Source organism: Triturus cristatus, chromosome 11 (assembly GCF_964204655.1).
Source record: "Triturus cristatus chromosome 11, aTriCri1.1, whole genome shotgun sequence".
NCBI classification, from domain to species: Eukaryota; Metazoa; Chordata; class Amphibia; order Caudata; family Salamandridae; genus Triturus; species Triturus cristatus.
Window position 1 is genome coordinate 1,110,184,376 of NC_140594.1, and position 19,977 is coordinate 1,110,204,352.

The 19,977-nt window shown below is 45.4% G+C and overlaps 1 protein-coding gene across 1 annotated transcript in view; it reads right to left on the reverse strand.

Moving 5' to 3' along the window:
• The window catches only part of VWA5B2 (von Willebrand factor A domain containing 5B2), a 334,472-nt gene that overhangs the window by 24,072 nt on the left and 290,423 nt on the right, over window positions 1-19,977 (reverse strand). Inside the window, exons 15-18 of the mRNA XM_085635592.1 lie at window positions 13,290-13,545; window positions 10,031-10,357; window positions 8,998-9,135; window positions 6,956-7,075 (exon numbers count right to left, since the gene is read on the reverse strand). Coding sequence (XP_085491718.1) covers window positions 6,956-7,075; window positions 8,998-9,135; window positions 10,031-10,357; window positions 13,290-13,545 — 841 coding nt within the window. The remainder of the gene's footprint in view (window positions 1-6,955; window positions 7,076-8,997; window positions 9,136-10,030; window positions 10,358-13,289; window positions 13,546-19,977) is intronic.

The following is a 19,977-nucleotide window of genomic DNA, read 5'->3' on the forward strand; positions in this document are numbered from 1 at the left end:
GTGCCATTGATGCGCATAGATGGGGAGCGGTTGCCCAAGCTGATGCCCGCCGGAGGGCGGTGTTCTCCCCGATAGCCCCAGGTGACTATGTACTAATTCGAAATCGGGTGCCAGGGGGCAAGTTTCGTTTGAACTTTGAACCTCAGCCCTGGATAGTGGAGAAAGTGCGAGGCACGTGCGTGACGGCCCGGAAGGGTGCTGAAAGGATAACGAGGAACGTCTCATTCTTCAAGCAGGTTCCCGTGCCCTCCGGAGGGGAGGAGCAACGCCAAGACCGGGTCTTGCGACGCCAGGACAGAGTCCCGAGGGACATACCGCGAGAAGAAGGACTCTCGGAACCGGAGGGCCAGGCGAGTGAGAGAGTAGAGCTCACAGGTCAAGGACATGACACCACGCCACACCGGCCAGAGACCCTGCCGCCTGGAGTCGCGGGTGCGCCTGAGGCTGGAGAGAACGACGCCGAGGGTGACGTTGGGAGCGGAGGTCAGGACGCTGCCGGGGAACGTGGCGGAGTGCGATACGACCTGAGGCCGCACCCCGCGCCTTCTTGCCGGTTACGAGACTACGTAAAGTAAGACTGTTTATATTTTGTTTGTGGGCCCGTTAGGCTGCAGAGTGATGGACACGGCGAGACCTGCCGTCCATGCCGGGGAGTGTAATCACGGACCCTTGGGTTGTACTATGTTTTGTTTTTGTGTGTTGGGGAGGAATGTAGTGTCGCGATATCAGACCCTGATGTGACACGCGATGGTGTGCGCGTCAGGGCACGTTTGTTGTACGTTAGCAAATAAATATGACGTCACGCAGACGCGGCGGCAGTTAAGCCCCGGCTGCGGAGACGCCAAGAAACCAACACGAGTGTCCTCTCGTTATTGGGCTCCACGTGCGTAGCAGGCCCCACGAGTCACGCGCTGCAGGCCCCCCAGCGACACCACACTTGAGTGTACGACCTTTATTTCCCACGAGGATTGCGTGGATAAGAACACCCACCAAAAACCAAATGAAAAACAAAATAGCACAGCAGCACAGGAGTGGGCTCTCAGCATTGCCATTTAAAAACAAAAAAGCTGTGGGTGACCACGGTGGGACTGTGACACCCAGTACTGTAACACTGGACAGGGCTTCCTGTGCTGCTAATTTAATAATCAACAGATAGTAATCAACAGATAGACTGTGGGTGCCTCAAATGCAACCAGGGCACCCTGAATATTAAAAAAATTGTTGCGGCCCTGTGAGGGCCCTTATTAATTATTTACTGTTGTCTGCGTGGAGTGCCTCATATTGCCCTCCATGGCCTTTATTTTCAAATATTGTCATTGTTGTGTCGTCCCAAGGAGAGGCAGGGACACCAGTAACGATTTGTGTAAGTGCTATGTGGGGCTGCAAGGAGCACAGCAGCCGCCTAAGAAAGTTAGAAAAAGAAAATGAGAGCTTACCTTCATTTTTCACGAGTCCGATCTGGAGCTGTATGCTCTACAGCCGGCATAAAGATACCCCCTGTGGTTGGTTCTGTGGCTGCTTTTTTGGCCTTAAGAGTGTTAAAGAAAGGCTCAAATACACATTTTTGGTTGTTTGGAATAAAAATGAACTATTTTAAACATTTTTGTGCCACTTATTATTATGAATGCCATGTGTGTACTGATAAGGAATACTTTGGAATATGGTTATTCATAAACTAATGTGGTCACTTCTTGACAAAGCGAATAGGTCGGCTTTATATAGGTTGATGTGCTGCTGACCCACTCCTATATATATTTCATATTTTGGTGGCCTGACCCTTTCCCAAAGCCAGTAGGCCTTACTTAAAATGACACCTCTTTCTATTGTTACTTTACATAAAAGAAATCTCAGGAATTCACTGAAAGACCTAAAGTTAAAGTGATGTCTTGGATAAATGAAAATGTTAGTCAAAACGTAGCATTTTAAACTAAACTAAAATCTGAAATGCACAAGTTATAGTAAACTGAAGTAACCATAACTTGCGCACTCGCCATGCAATGCTTTTGACCTCACATATTACATACCTAATTATATGTTATATGATATCATTGATGACATCACTGACGACATCAGAAATAACAACATTAATGACATCACTACTCCTGGCAAGTGCGCAAATGCACAGACACTCTATCTTCTGCAGTTGTCAATCTTTCATCAGTGGAACACAGTCGATTATTGAAAGCTTCAATATCTGTTCTGATTGGTCGAATTCCGGATGAGATTTGTTCTATACTTGAATCCACTGAGCCAATGCATAGCTTCATCTCTGTCAGTTCCTTCATTAAAGATTCAGTGGCCACTTCCGTCTAATGTGCCCGCTTCTGCAAACTGCAGCGACTTTTGTGATACACTGGGTGAAACATCTCTTCAGTCATTAGTGTGTATTTAGCAAGCCCTTAAAATTGTACTTACAGAAAGTATACACAAAGATGGCCGCCATTTTGCTTTTTTTTGGCCAGTCCTCTTTTCAGTTCGGTTGTATCCAGTACCACAATGGTGTGTCCCACGGGGCCCAGATTTCAGGTTCTACGTCTGGCTACTGACAACAGACATCTCAGTCAGTCTTTCCAATGTCCCTCCTCACTGCAACAACATCTGTTCTTTGGGGCAGACGCCCACAGATGTCGTAATCTCTTCACATCTGTATCGTGACACTGCTGGGTGCTTGCCAGCCTTTGCTCCCACGTGGCACACTGCAGCAACCGTTGAAGTAGCATTCTTCGCATGCGCAAGCTGGTGAGGCTGGTACCCAAAGATGATCAGTGCCATTTTCCATTCAGCACAGGCAAATGCACTGTGGGGATTCTTGGCTTTGCTGGGTCCTTTCTCAGTGCCAGGCGCTCCTGCTGTCCTCTGACCCTCGGGACAGTCGGGACTGGTTAAGATGCATGAGCAATTTGCGATTACTCTGTGAAGTGATGGTGCTTCACCCCTCTGTCTCCAAAATCCACTATGTCTCACCTGTCCATTCATTGATGTACAAGTGTCCAACTCTTAATGCTGCGTGGGTCCAGGCCATAGATATACAGGGAGATTTGGATCTTTAGGAAGATGCTGCCAATGTTTCCTGGCTACAGACTCCACCTCCAAGTTGTGAGATTACCTACAGACAGGCTTTTCATTTCAGGGGCCATATTACACATGTGCCCTGGTGGTGGACAGGACGTGTGGGGCGTGTGCGCCCGCAGGGCACTTTGGTATTACAGAAGGGGCCGCAGACGCTTGTGAGTCCCCATTTGTAATACTGATAGCGCCAGCGGTCAAGCCACGCCAGCCGTATCTCGATGGAGCATTGCCTCATTTGCAGGGGGGCTTGAGCTCATGCAAATGATGGAATCTCTTTGCCTTTGTCCCGGCTCCTTATTATGGATGTGGGCGTAAAGGTAAAGAAGCCGTCAGGAGGCGCAATGACAGTGTCCCACAAAATGTTGGCGCACTGTCAGTGCTGTCCCTGAGAGCAGCCCTCTGGAGGGGACAAAGGGGGACTCCATGGACCCCCAGACATCCTTCAGCAACCGGGTGCAGTCACTCACTGCACCCACCTGTAAGGGGATCTTTGTCCCCACTCGGGTGCCGCCTGCACAGTAAAACAAGGAGCGGATTATTCAAGCAGCCATTCCATATTTCAGTGAATGCACCGCCCCAAGGCAGCCCCGAGTTCTTGGATGCCCAGAGGGCAGCACATTTATTGTAATTGGGCGCACTGTTCATCTTTTTGCCCAGCGCAACAGTTTAAAGGTCTCTTGTCTGTGGTAGGCCCATGGAACATTGAAGCTACAAAATCAGTATGTAAAATTATCAAGGACAAAAGATCAAATCCAAAATATCGAAAGCTAGGTAAGGATAGGTTTTCTATACCTACCTCCACATATATATACCATGACAATTGCATGTGCTACTGATTTCACAAACATGTTGTTTGTTATTTTAAGTTTTGATTTAAAAAACGTTCCATAAAACTGAAAACATACAAAAATTGACAATGGTAAGGTGTTGAAAATGGGTCTGGTTTCCAATGAGGGTTCCAAGTAGCATCGTAATTGAGAGCAAAGCCCGAGTGTTCTCTGATATCCCCTGGAAACTTAAGTGTAAATCTCATAATTGATATTTACCCACTTACAGTTTAGGACGCACATGCCATCCAGAAACACCCTGTCAGCTGAATCCATGGAAGTGCAGTGCTACTACTTTTGCAGTTACTTACGATGTAATAATGTACACTTATGTAGTAAGTCCAGCACTTTCTCTGGTGAAACACTAGTACTGCTACACTGTCCCATAGAAAATAATGGAGGTAGGAACTTATTACGAAAGAGTTATATACTACAAAAGTGCAGTTTGTGCATACTGAAAAGTAGTAAACGTACTCAAATGGGTAAATTACTACAAAAGTGCAGTTTGTGCATACCGAAAAGTAGTAAACATAATCAAATGTGTAAATTACTACAAAAGTACAGTTTGCGCATACCGAAAAGTAGTAAACGCACTCAAATGTGTAAATTACTACAAAAGTGCAGTTTGTGCATACCGAAAAGTAGTAAACTTAATCAAATGTGTAAATTACTACAAAAGTGCAGTTTGTGCATACCGAAAAGTAGTAAACGTACTCAAATGTACAAAAGTGCAGTTTGTGCATACCGAAAAGTAGTAAACTTAATGAAATGTGTAAATAACTACAAAAGTACAGTTTGCGCATACCGAAAAGTAGTAAACTTAATCAAATGTGCAAATTACTACAAAAGTGCAGTTTGCGCATACTGAAAAGTAGTAAACTTAATCAAATGTGTAAATTACTACAAAAGTACAGTTTGCGCATACCGAAAAGTAGTAAACATACTCAAATGTGTAAATTACTACAAAAGTGCAGTTTGTGCATACCGAAAAGTAGTAAACATAATCAAATGTGTAAATTACTACAAAAGTACAGTGTGTGTATACTGAAAAGTAGTAAAGTTAATCAAATATGTAAATTACTACAAAAGTACAGTTTGCGCATACCGAAAAGTAGTAAACGTACTCAAATGTGTAAATTACTACAAAAGTGCAGTTTGCGCATACCGAAAAGTAGTAAACTTAATCAAATGTGTAAATTAGTTCAAAAGTGCAGTTTGCGCATACCGAAAAGTAGTAAACGTACGCAAATGTGTAAATTACTGCAAAAGTGCAGATTGCGCATACCGAAAAGTAGTAAACTTAATCAAATGTGTAAATTAGTACAAAAGTGCAGTTTGAGCATACCGAAAAGTAGTAAACTTACTCAAATGTGTAAATTACTACAAAAGTGCAGGTTGTGAATATCGAAAAGTAGCAAACGTACTAAAATGTGTAAATTACTCCAAAAGTGCAGTTTGTGCATACCGAAAAGAAGTAAAGTTACTCAAAAGTGTAAATTACTCCAAAAGTGAAGTTTATGAATACTAAAAGGAAATAAACTTACTTAAAAGAGTAAAGTACTACAAAAGTGCATTTTGTGAATAGTACATTGTAGAACGTTTTGGAGTACTAATCTAGTACTACAAAACTTGCTACAAAGTGTAGTTTGTGATCAGTCCCAGATTACTAAGAATCTGCATGAGTTGAATGAATTAACTCCCCTTAAATCTGTGTCAAACACATATAAGCCAACAAACTGCTATTCCTACCCCTGAATCCAGCGAGAAACACACTGCACTAGATGGTGCATTTGTATCCTTTTATCTCAAATTCTTCTAGCAATGCCCGAACCACCGATCCAATGCGGAGATACTACGCATCCCTGTGCCCGTCCAATGAGTCACCTATATTCACATGCTAGTGTCACATTAAAATATTTTATAAAGCGAAAACTATGCCAACATGTTGCAGTTTTGCACTAGAACTTCAGATGTGCTGTGTTAGAGAAGTAAAGTATGGGATGGCAGCCAGTTCCTAAGCTCCAATTGCTCAACAGGACCCTGGATAGTTATCAATTTGCTTGATGCACAAAGGGACATGGGGGCATATTAGCAACGCTTTGCGATAACTATCACAAAGCGCGCTTAGTGCTCATTTTATTAACGCCGGCTATCGCAGGTTTTTATCGTGGAGATATCGCGTTCTTAGCAACTCGTATCTCCAAGGCGATAAAAATTCCTTCAATAGTGGGGAAATCACCGTTTTGCAGGGAACATCGCTGGTTTTCCAGCGATGTTCCCTGCAAAACAGCGATAACCCTGCTGATACGACCCTGTGGTCGTATCAGCATAATCCACCCCCTATGTTAGGGATAGCTAAGTCAGGATTTCAGCAGACGTTAGATTTTGGCGAAAACCACAGTTTTTGCCAAAATCTAACGTCTGCTGAAACCCTGTGGGCTGCCTTGTAAATATCGCAATGTGAACATCAGCGATATTTTACAAGGTAGTTCATTGGGGTACGCCCAGTGACGCCCACTTTGCATCTCATTAGAGATGCAAAGGGAGGCGTCGGGAAGAACGGTACTAACATGCGATAATGCATGTTAGCACCCTCTTGTAAATAGGGCGATAGTTTTATCTTCGCTTTTTTGGCTTTTAAAGCCAAAAAAGCAGAGATAAAGCCCTTGTTAATATGCCCCAAAGTATCCTAATTTGGGAAGATTGAACAAAGAACACTCTTCTCAGACAGTGCTGCTTCTACACCACATGCAACAGATAATAATGGAGAAGATATAAAGAGCTCAATTTTCCCAGGGCAGGCTTATAAATATAGCACTACCTGTAAATGAAAGGCTCAGTAACGTTGTGAGTTAATTCCCCCGGCATCCCAGTCCTACAGACTCCTACAGACAGTAGACTCTCTGTATGACTATCACTTTCTCTGTAGAACTGAAAGTGAAAGGTTCCAAGCCTTGGCTCCAATACCAAATGCAATTCAGCCCTAGAGTGTCTGTATGGATCACTTCCTATACTTTGCGTTGGATAGTTGTGGTTCCTACGCAGACTTTGGTTTATACCTGTAGTTACTAAGGCTTCGTCTTGACCCTCGCAATCTTGCCTCCGTCCCAGTCCTGCAGAGTAACTCCGATGACGTCTACTTCCAGAGCGAGACCCCCGGTGATGGCTGAATTGATGACCTGAAAAATAACAACACAAAAATAAGGGAAGGGAGAAAATGATGATGGAGTTCGTGGCAGGCAACACAAAATGTGTGCTTTCTAGAGCAAGAGCTAAATCTGTAGGAGAATCTATCAGAGAGTTCCTGCATCACAGGGAGAGCATTGTGTTGGGTACAACTAGAATAAAATATGGCAACACTACACAGGTATTGGATTTAAAATTTCATGTCTTTAAACCTTCTCAGAGGATTCGCGTGTCTGATTTTGGTGTGTTATGGTATATTAAGAAACTTGTTCTAGACTAGAGTCCGGGTTTACGCCCATGCAAGGTTTCATTACAGTGTTGAATAAAGAGTCTTCCTTGGGAATCTGGAAGCCACACATAGTTTGAAAAAACTGGTTTTTAGATAATCTCTGTATTTCAACAGCTTTATTTCTGTTAATTATTTAAATCTGAGTTTTTTCATTCTGAAACTATGTGTTGCAATCAGCACACTGCAAAAACAAACTGGGCAAAACGAAATAATACTAAAGCAAGGCTACCAGGACCTAGGGCCCTATTTAAAGTTTGACAGGTGACATTCTGGGTAACAAAAGTGGCGAATGTCCCATTCACCTTTCAAGAGGTCTATATAGCTTATTGCACGCGTATTCTGGCAGATTGAATTCCTGCTGCGTTTTGAGGGAGTATCCTGTCCACCAAACACTATATAAGGTCACCGGTCCAATTTTGAGATATTTAGATCACAGGCTTTTTGTTATCTCAAATCTTTTTTTACACATATGTTTTGAGTCTTTAGCCTTGTCTGACACATAGATGGTTGACTTCTCACCCACAAAGTGTGGCACGCTTCATTATAGCCAGGGTCGGATTGGTAACGCGGGCACTCGGGCAATGGGCGAGGGGCCGGTATCCGAGTTCCAGCTGTGGGCTTCTTTTTTGAGCAGCCTGGGGGTGATTTGGGCGGTGTCTGTGTTGCTCGGATGCCGCCAGCGGCCCAGTGGTGCCCTGAGTGGCCTTTCTGGAGGCAGATGGGCGTACATTACCTCCCTTTTACCAACGGGTGGAGGTGTCACTCCCTTTCTCTCGCCGGCCCGGCCCATTAATGTATGCATATTGAGAGGGGGCAGGGGGCCTAAGCAAAAGTGGCCTCACTTGTTTTCAGGTGTGTTTCACAAGTGTAAACTAAGCTGTGCGTTTTTTATTTTAAACCCCCCCCCCCCTTATTTTTTAAAAAAAATAGAATTTCGCCAAAGCAGTGTTTTGCGGAAAGGCAATATGCAAATGTGGGTCGCTTTTTTTTAGTGTGCCCGGGCCGTTTTTTAATCCCAATCCAACCCTGATTATAGCTTTTGCCCATCCAACACTGGTGACATAACTGTGTTGTTTGCATTACACCTACATCCTCAAAATGCCATTGGCTTGATGAACAGCCTGTTAAATCAATGGAAAAGCATGAAAAACACATGAGAGCGGGATGGTACCCAGTGAATAATTTGTAAAAAACAATAAGTGCCAGGGCCATCGTCACCATGCACCACCCATTGACCCGGTCAGCGCAGCCATCACAGTACCTGCACAACTACTAACCATCACACTGCTAAAGTGTGACAATTTAGACTGTTCGAGGCCCCCAAAGCTATAAGAATAGCTTGGTCAGCTGGTATTGGTTGTTTTTAATATATATTGAATTAATAAAACAACTGCTGGTCTGCAAATCTCTAAATCACACAAACAGCACCACCATGTGGCAGCTGTCATAAGAGTCGGTGTTGACAATTAAGTGCCGGTGCCGAGCACCGTACACCACCGGCTCAAATTAGCACCGCACTTAGCTGCTCGATATCTTGGTCCTTGATAGTTTGATATGATATTATGTCCACACGGTATTTCTGTTTCCGATATTCTGTCAGTGATCCCTCAGAAGAGCCGCGCCTACCTGCATTGCGAACGTCTATGGCACCCGGCAGCAGCTCCTTGGTCCTCGTGTCGATGGGCACCATGCAGGTGTACATGGAGAGCACGGTGCAGGCCTTGCTGGACTGGATGGCCTTCAGTCGGAACTTCCTGGAGGATCCTGTTGGCAATCAAATACGAGAGACTGGTGAACGGGGAATCTGAAGCTATCGGCTCCTAGGTTACTTTTGGTATGGACTCTCAGTTCTATTGCACAAAGTGGGACGTCTAGAGAATTGGAACATTTCGTAATGTTTAGATATTGCCTAGAGTCACCTGGGCATTGGGGTGGATGGTTTTAACCACAGGTGTGATGAAGAAGAGGGTGGAGAATTTATATATGTATGCACTGCAGGAAAAGAGGATATGGAGACAATAGCCATTTAGATTTCAAGAGGAAATCAGCGCAGTGCCAAGAGAGAAGTATTTTTCAGAAGAGAACTGAAGGCTTGGAAGCATCCCTTAGAAGACATGCAAGAGAGTTTAAAACCACTGCACTTTAATTAAGACATTAGGAGGCAGGCGGAGGCAAGCAATAGTACTGAGAAGCGAGAGTACCATAGGGGATCCAACTGTGTCTGGGTATCAAGAGCATACTGGGGATTTGGGAAACATGATGTGTGTGTTAGTCCTCAATGGCTATTCCATTTTATGTTCTACTGTGGTCACCTTCTTGCGCAGCCCCTGAACTTCATAGGCCATGTTAAGCAATTTTGCTCATTGGGATAATTCTTACTCACCCAATGCCAGCATCATTATTCTGAGATCTATGCCCTGATATGTCTGGATTTTAGACTTTTGTATAGACCACTAAACTTGGTTTCCTAAAATAGATTATGCATTTTAGGACAAGGATTCCAAAGTGATGCACCTTTGAAGTGAGGGGTGAAACCTTCATTAAGGTAGCAAGAGACAGCCTTATATGGCTTTACCTTGTTTCAGAAAGCAAGGATGCTCAAAGTTTAAGGTCTGAGAAAGCAGATTCCCTACCAATGCCCTTATGTTCTCTCCCTTACTGTGCTCTATCTCTGATTCCTTCTCCGCAACATCCTCGATGTCCCGGATAACAGATCGAGCAGTCATACGGTGCAGGACATTGTCCCTGACCTCCTCTTCTTCCACCTGACTTGGCTCCTCTTTGGCACTGAATAGAGACTCCAGGTTGGCCACCACCTCCCAAGAAATGGGCTTCCCGGAGCTCAGTCCATGGATCACCACGCGGCACTGCATCATCGAACTTGAACCTTCCTCCGACTCCGTTATGTCCTCTGTCACTGGAGCGAAGAGATACTGGGGATCCACAAACATGTCCCAGTCCAGCTGACAAGGGGAGAGCAGGTTACCTGCAGAAAACAAACACTATATTATTCTAGCAACAGACCTTTGGTTATAGTAGCACCGTTAATGCAATATAATCGCTTGAACTTTCCAAAGTAGATATACTCAAAACTATGGCTGGTTTTCACTAAGAGAAGGGAAATCCAAATTATTTTGAGCTCCCTATTGGAATATGTTGACCACAAGGATTTATTTAAAGTGCATGGAAATAAAAAGTAATACAAATTGCAGCTTTTAAATAAATAGCCCTCCCTCTTGAAAAGAAACAGGTCTGCCATATTGACTTACCAAAATGTTCTCCTATATCTGTATAACTTGCACTCCAGGCTTATTTCTCACAGCACTAACTACATTCACAACATCCAATCAGGTTCACAGCAACAAGTGTGTCCGCGTGATGGACCACCTTGCGCGGAAGAGTGTCGGAGAGGTAAGAAGATTAATTAACTGGTGCAAAATCACCTCAGTACAAAGTTGTGAGAGCTATCTGGTTTCCTGACCCCAAAAAGGCCCTGTGGTATTTTTCTTGGTTTCTCAGTTTCTCAGCCTTTGCGCTCAGAAGCGTGCTCAGATGGAGGGGGAAGTGCAGGAATCTGTCCTTGCTGATACAACCCACAGAAACAGGAAGGCAATAGCAGTTGCACAGAAGCAGAAGGTTCTGCTCCAGGCTTTATCCCAGGGATACAGATGTAGGGACCATCGAGAAGCATCAACGATAAGTTTGCGTTCGCTTTCTACTGACCAGGATGCTGGGTACTTTGCCTGAAAGGGAAGATGGACGACGAGCCTTCTCCATTTTCCTGGACGCTGACCAAGCAGTGAAGGCTCATTTGTGGGCAGTGGTGTTAGGTCACGTGGGATACGGTGGCACACCAGGGATCATCACAGACACTACAGCTCGATGTCTGGTCAGGGTTATTAAGACGAAGAGGAAAACTACTATTTGGAATAAGTACAGTAGAATAAGGAAGAACTGTGAAAACATGAAGGGCCAATCACTGGTCATGTGCAGCCATAATAACCCCAACAGGCCAGCCCAATGTAGAGCAAGCCTTCTGGTTCCCCCAACCCTCACTGGGAGGACACACCAGTGCATCAGGGACAATTGTCTTTTCCCCAAAACTAAACCTGCTTTGCCAGACTTTTTTTTAAAAGCAAAAATGCCAACCAGGCCACTGGACACAGTGCTTGGCAGAAGTGCTCCCACTGTATCGTTGAAAGCACTTTTGGTGAAAATTCCGTGCATCACTGTGAACAGCTTTAAATAGACCGGCTGATGGAACCAGTGCCTCTGTCCCCCAACCAGCTTGTCCCCTAGTTCATTTTGCCAAAACATTTCTTATAGACTACAGCGGGTCAAGACGACCTTTTGAAGTTGAGAGCGGGCAGACCCTGAGATGGGCGTCTGTCGCTGACCCCGGTGATAAGGAAAGACAATGTTACAGAGTTTAATTACAGGGTTAAAATCCGTTTACATAGTCCTCGCAAGGTTTTAGAGCTATTTCTATTTTTGTTATTTTAAATTAGAATGAGACACCATTTTATGGTTATTTTTTTATTTATTTAATATCAATAATGAGAAAGGTTGCAGAATGCTGGTGGTGGAGGCTTCAGAGTTAATGACTTGACTGGTACATCATCTGGAGCACAATGACATCAGAGCACGTTTCCTTGGGTTGAACGATACGCGGAGCGACACAATGACTTAAAGAATCTGCTGGTGAAACAGTCCACACCGACACCGGCATGGCTAGATTCAAGGAGATCAACTGCATGGGAAGCTGGGGGGTAGAATAAGATCCTCCCTGTTGCCTTGAGACCTATCAGAACTCTCCTCTGTCTCCTGAGGTGTGACAGAGGCTACAACTATCAGGAAGATTGGACCGCTAGACACAGAGGTCATCGGGAGCTGGTGGCCTCAAGAAGTCCTGCCACACTCAAGGTTTACGGCCATCAGCTAGTGCCCTTCAGTCTTGGAAGAGCCAAAGGGATGTCCTTGAGTGATCTTGGCTTAGCTCTGAACTTTTTGTGAAATGATCTTGACCTGGCTTTGTCCATTTCTACAAAGATGTGGCTGGACTGTCTCCTTCACCTTCACTTTCTCCAGCAGGTTGGTTGGACGTAGAGGGTGTAATCGCACCAGAGTGATGTTGATAGACACTAGTCTCAGACAATCAGTTTCACTTACGAAGCTGCTGCTGGTGTTGAGCTGATGTTTACTGGATAGGAAGACTTTGTCTTCAAATTGTTTTCAAGAATTGGGAGGGGCTTGAGTAGACTGAGGATTAACCATGAGGAAGTAGTGTTTGGATTACTGACTGGTAATCCCCTTACTCTGACCTTGACTTTCTCATCCTAGTCTTTGCAGCAAGCCTTCCTGCCTGTGGCTTCTGGCTTTGGTCTGATTAAGCTAGGGTAAGTGTCAGGTGAGGTAGTCAAGGAGAACAGGGCCGTATGGTCCTCTACGTGGTGGAGGCGGAGTCAGAGGGTGGCTGAACGAAGGAAGAAACAATCGTAGTGAAGTGATTACATGCAAGTAATCAAAATATTGACAATGATGACACATGCCTCCAACAGCTTTCCAGATGAGGTCCTCAAGAAATCAAAGTAATGACATCGCTATCTAGCACCTGGATCACCTCCCTGGTGAGGCGTGTGCTCTACATGTAGTCATAACATGACATAGCATGACATAAAATAACAGGATAATATTTTGCCAATAATCATTTAGGTTCCTTAATATTTCTTCCCTGTTGTCAGAGATGGTTTTGGATCAGAAAGAAGCCATCTTTGTTTCATGCACACAAATCATACCGATGGATGTAACTCAGACTTGTTCTTATTAGCTCCATATGTACAATCTCATAATGGTGGATGCAAAGTACACGCATTCGACCCCATCTTATATACATTCAGTTATCTCAGTAATGGACTCACCCGAATCAGCCAGGCTTCTTCGTGTGAGGCTGTTTCTCTGGACTCGTTGCGAGTCTGGCCCAATCTCCTCCAACCGACCTTCCATGGAGAGGTTTCGGCTCTGTTTCTGGTTCTGTGACACCTTCTCCAGGGCACGGCTTAAGCGATGCATGTCCAGGTCCCCTTGTGGTGTGGAGAAGCTGCGGCCAGACATCGTAGCCTGGACCAGGGCTTTCCTTTTCCTTACAAGTTCCTCTGAGCTGAGAACTGCAGAGCTCTGTACAGGGTTCCAAGAGACACCGTTACCTGAATTCAGGAGGGATTCAGTCTTTTAAACTAGCAATGGCATGGATCTTTAAAATCAGTGGAGACAAAAGCTACTGAAACCATTATTCTTCAAAATCTTTAGGGTTGGAATTCTGCAAATCATGGGAGGCATGTCTTTATTTAGAGGACCACAGGACATTCAAACATGATATAGGTATGTATATAATGTTGCATTAGAAGTGGCTGTTTATCCAGCAACTGGCCAGATGTTACGTTTTCTGTGCTGTTCAGCCAATGGATGAGTACATAGCGAAGTTTGTTTGCTGTTTGCAACATCCGGCCAAGACATACCTAAGGTCTGATATTTAGCCTGCTGCGGAGTAAATAGTGAAACTTGTTTGCTGCTTACACAACAGTTGCATAAATAGTAAATAGTCACTGCCATTTGCCAGCAATTAGAACAAGCATTGGCATAGCCAATAGGTCTCGCGTTTGGGACCTTATAAGTGTTTAGCCATGCAACAGTTGCATAACAAAATACTTATAAGGTCCCAAAAGCGAGACCTATTGGCTATGCCAAGCGGCCGCGAACGTGAAAGTGATCGCGATCAAACATCAAAGCGGCCGTGGGGCCGCGAAAGTGGAAGTAATCGAGGTAAAGCGCGGCGCGCGCGCGCCCGCGCACATGCACTGTAGCTCTAGGCTGGCCTGGTAGCACTTTTTGGAGCCCTCTCAATAAGTCTCGCCAGACCAGCGCATGCGCTGGGTCAGGCGAGACCTAAAAACGGGTGACATCTTTGCTATTTGCTTAACCGCTAAGTGCATAATAGATAATCTGTGCTATGGAGCCAGCAGCCTGATAATAGTTCATTTTAATGTATTATTTAAATGCTTTCCGGGTCAAATAGTATACAATCGCTGCAATTTACCTGGAAACCAGGTAAATAGCAGAGAAAAAACACTATTTACTCAGTAGCCATCCAAATAGTCACCAATTTTGTCTTAAATGTACTTATAGGCTCATGGTGCAGACGTTGGCCAATAAAGACGGTAATACCGTATGCCACGCTATTTACGGCAGAAGTAGCGCCGCTTCAAGAGTGCTCGAATTGCTGTCTGTCACTTTGTACGCACCAAGATGGAGAAAGGCTTATAATAGGCGCCTGACTGCAATATATACAGGTTTAGGTCAGATGAATCTGCCGGCAAATCAGTAGCAAAACATTACCATAAATCTGAATGTCACACAAAATGGCTGCAATACCATGATGTAACTGAGATCCAGTGCTTAATTTGAGCCGGTGGTTTCCGGTGCTCAGCCCCAGCACTTAATTGTCAACACCGGTGCTTGTGACAGTCTGTCACAAGGTGGTGCTGTCTGGAATTGACACAGCAACAGGTAATTATTATTTGAATATACATTAAAAATGACTATTACCTGCCGCCCAAGCCATTCTCATAACTTTGGGGCCCTGGAATAGTCCGAATTGTCACACTTACAGGAGTGTGATGGTTAGTACTTGTGTTTTTACTATCATTGGCAGCGCTGGCAGGGGCAATGCATGGTGCAGTCTGCAGTGGCCTCCTCACGAGAGCCCTGGCACTATATTATTTACAAATTAAGCACTGCTGACATCATACTTATCATCGCAGCCTGTTCGAAATGTGTACAGATGAGATTGTGCTGTACCTTTAAGTAGTGTGTAATCACAATGGGGTAACCCTGTGTCCCTCAGAACCTGGGTACGTACATAAGACGCTACAATGGTTCTGTCGGGAAAGAGCACGAACACACTGCCAAATTAGTGCTCGAGAAAGTATTATTTATGTAGAACAATATTCACGTGTATTTACAGGAATTTACAAGGCTGTCAATATTCCATGCAATATTGGAGTGACATATGTTATAGTGACAATGAGTGGTCAGTGACAGTGGTGCAGTGCATATCATATGGACAAGGGTGAAGATAAATAATGTACAAGTAAACAAGAAAAATCCAGCTAAAGGTGGTCAGAACAACTAAGGGGACAATATCTCTGGTAAATAGCGCAATTGCTTATTAGTTTAAAACCAAGAGACTTGATAGAGCTGAGCCATACGCTATCATCGACGTTTCAACCCTGACAAAAGCGCTATTGGACAAGTGTCGTGGCGGGTCTTCTTTAGGACACTGCCTCGGAGTGGGCACGGAATGCCAGGACTTATGACTGGCAGATAATTGGGGATTCGTTTTACCTCAGACACCGGGCGATTACTTCCCAACGACCCGATCTTGACACCACAGGCCTAGATCTTAAAGACTACTTGAAATATAACTGTAATTCAGAGCCTTCCTGAAAACATTCAGACATTCGGGCAGCCTTCATTCAGCGAGGGATGCCTAAGGAAATCTACCCCCAGCATGGGCTATCATTCCTTCCTCTAGTCCTGAAGAAGACCCGCCACAACACTTGTCCAATACCGCTTTTGTCAGGGTCGAAACGTCGACGATAGTGTATGGCTCAGCTATATCAAGTCTCTTGGTTTTAAACTTATAAGCAATTGCGCTATTTAACAGAGATATTGTCCCCTTCGTTGTTCTGACCACCTTAAGCTGGATTTTTCTTGCTTACTTGTACATTATTCATCTTCACCCTTGTCCATATGATATGCACTGAACCACTGTCACTGACCACTCATTGTCACTATAATATATGTCATGCCAATATTGCATTAAATATTGACAGCCTTGTATATTCCTGTAAATACTCGTGAATATTGTTCTATATAAATAATACTTTCTCAAGCATTAATTTGTCAGTTTTCATGGACTCATATATTTTGATGTAATTTGGATGTTTTGCAACTTTTATGGTTTTATTTCCGTGAAACCGAATAAAGTTTATTTGATTTCATTTGATTTGTCAGTGTGTTTGTGTTCCAACTGCATTTATTTAGACGTGCTTCTTATGATTTGTTTATTACGTGTAAAGCAATTGCTCTTTCCCGACAGAACCATCGTAGCTTCTTTAGTACCTTTAAGTAGGCCTGGGCGTAATTTCAACTACGCAGGAGTAATCGGAGTAGTTTTGGTAATTCTGCATTACACTTTGACACAGATTTGTGCGATTACTCCTTCTCATTGTATTTAGTTGCTCACGGTGCTTTTGTTTAAATTCACGATTGCGCCACAATTTGACACTAAGTTGCATTTGCCGCTAAAAGATAGCCCAGAATGACGGATTTAAATTTTGCATAATTATGTGTAATTTCTCATCATTTTGTTCTAATTATGCGAAAACAAATTACGCAAATTTCGCACTCCGCTAGTATTCATGCCATAGGGCAGTGAACCGCGGTAGATTGGCAACGACAAGCATAAAGACGACGAGTGGTAGGAGAGGTCGCTGGTTTGTGGGCGGTTAATGCATTGTGATGGAGCCATATTTGAACGTGGTTTAAACTTTAATAAAGTGGATTTTTAACCTTTGCTTTGCCATTGCACCCATGCTGATTCTGGCGGTTTTGATTCTTGGTGACCTCTGACCCCAAAGCGTCGTTCCTTTCTTAAAATCTTTGCCTTGTTAGGAACCACCCCTCTCCTAAACACAATAAAATGTCTCTCTCATTCAGAAGGTGCGAGAGAAATCACAGCCAATAAGTATGTGGAAGAGAAAGAAGAGACAGGCTTTGAAGTTGTGGTGTTTTGGGACTTGCTTGACAGATGTTTAATGTGGATGTCCCCATTTGTCCAAGAGAATGTTGGTGGGCTCATGAATGCATCACCACTGCCTTTGTCCAAAGATCACATTTTTCTTAGCAATTGTACAAGGTGCCTTGTAAGGTGAAAAAGTGCTCTCTGTCCACCCCATCACACATTCTGGTCCTGATGCTGGTATGTGCACAGGTGGTGTAAAGATCCAGTGAGCGCTCTCTCTCCACCCCATCACACATTCTGGTCCTGATGCTGGTCTCTGCACAGGTGGTGAAGAGATGCAAAGGGCGCTCTCTCTCCACCCCATCACACATTCCGGTCCTGATGCTGGTCTGTGCACAGGTGGTGAAGAGATGCAAAGGGCGCTCTCTCTCCACCCCATCACACATTCTGGTCCTGATGCTGGTCTGTGCACAGGTGGTGTAAAGATCCAGTGAGCACTCCCTTTCCACCCAATCACACATTCCGGTCCTCATGCTGGTCTGTGCACAGGTGGTGTAAAGATCCAGTGAGCGCTCTCTCTCCACCCCATCACACATTCTGGTCCTGATGCTGGTCTGTGCACAGGTGGTGTAAAGATCCAGTGAGCGCTCTCTCTCCACCCCATCACACATTCTGGTCCTGATGCTGGTCTCTGCACAGGTGGTGAAGAGATGCAAAGGGCGCTCTCTCTCCACCCCATCACACATTCCGGTCCTGATGCTGGTCTGTGCACAGGTGGTGAAGAGATGCAAAGGGCGCTCTCTCTCCACCCCATCACACATTCTGGTCCTGATGCTGGTCTGTGCACAGGTGGTGTAAAGATCCAGTGAGCACTCCCTTTCCACCCAATCACACATTCCGGTCCTCATGCTGGTCTGTGCACAGGTGGTGTAAAGATCCAGTGAGCGCTCTCTCTCCACCCCATCACACATTCTGGTCCTGATGCTGGTCTGTGCACAGGTGGTGTAAAGATGCAGAGGTTGCTCTCTGTCCACCCCATCACACATTCTGTCCTGATGCTGGTCTGTGCACAGGTGGTGTAAACTGTAAAGATCCAGTGAGCGCTCTCTCTCCACCCCATCACACATTCTTGTCCTGATGCTGGTCTGTGCACAGGTGGTGTAAAGATGCAGAGGTTGCTCTCTGTCCACCACATCACACATTCTGGTCCTGATGCTGGTCTGTGCACAGGTGGTGTAAAGATCCAGTGAGCGCTCTCTCTCCACCCCATCACACATTCTGGTCCTGATGCTGGTCTGTGCACAGGTGGTGTAAAGATCCAGTGAGCGCTCTCTCTCTACCCCATCACACATTCTGGTCCTGATGCTGGTCTGTGCACAGGTGGTGTAAAGATCCAGTGAGCGCTCTCTCCGCCCCATCACACATTCTGGTCCTGATGCTGGTCTGTGCACAGGTGGTGTAAAGATGCAGAGGGTGCTCTCTGTCCACCACATCACACATTCTGGTCCTGATGCTGGTCTGGGCACAGGTGGTGTAAAGATGCAGAGGGTGCTCTCTCTCCACCCCATCACACATTCCGGTCCTGATGCTGGTCTGTGCACGGGTGGTTTAAAGATGCAGAGGGTGCTCTCTTTCCACCCCATCACACATTCCGGTCCTGATGCTGGTCTGTGCACGGGTGGTTTAAAGATGCAGAGGGTGCTCTCTGTCCACCACATCACACATTCTGGTCCTGATGCTGGTCTGTGCACAGCTGGTGTAAAGATCCAGTGAGCGCTCTCTGTCCACCACATCACACATGCTGGTCCTGATGGTGGTCTGTGCACAGGTGGTGTAAAGATCCAGTGAGTGCTCTCTCTCCACCCCATCACACATGCTGGTCCTGATGCTGGTCTGTGCACAGGTGGTTTAAAGATGCAGAGGATACTCTCTGTCCACCCCATCACACATACTGGTCCTGATGCTGGTCCGTGCACAGGTGGTGAAGAGATGCAAAGGGCGCTCTCTCTCCACCTCATCACACATTCCGGTCCTGATGCTGGTCTGTGCACAGGTGGTGTAAAGATGCAGAGGGTGCTCTCTCTCCCCCATCACACATTCCGGTCCTGATGCTGGTCTGTGCACAGGTGGTTTAAAGATGCAGAAGGTGCTCTCTCTCCACCCCATCACACATTCCGGTCCTGATGCTGGTATGTGCACGGGTGGTTTAAAGATGCAGAGGATGCTCTCTGTCCACCACATCACACATTCTGGTCCTGATGCTGGTCTGTGCACAGGTGGTGTAAAGATCCAGTGAGCGCTCTCTCTCCACCCCATCACACATGCTGGTCCTGATGCTGGTCTGTGCACAGGTGGTGTAAAGATCCAGTGAGCGCTCCCTTTCCACCCCATCACACATTGTGGTCCTGATGTTGATCTGTGCACATGTGGTGTAAAGATGTAAAGACTGCTATTTCTCCACCCCATCACACATTCCATTACGATCCTGATGGTGGTCTGTGCACAGGTGGTGAAGAGATGCAAAGGGCGCTCTCTCTCCACCCCATCCCACATTCTGGTCCTGATGCTGGTATGTGCACAGGTGGTGTAAAGATCCAGTGAGCACTCCCTTTCCACCCAATCACACATTCCGGTCCTCATGCTGGTATTTGCACAAGTGGTGTAAAGATCCAGTGAGCGCTCTCTCTCCACCCCATCACACATTCTGGTCCTGATGGTGGTCTGTGCACAGGTGGTGTAAAGATGCAAATGGTGCTCTCTGTCCACCCCATCACAAAATGTGTTCCTGATGCTGGTGTGGGCAC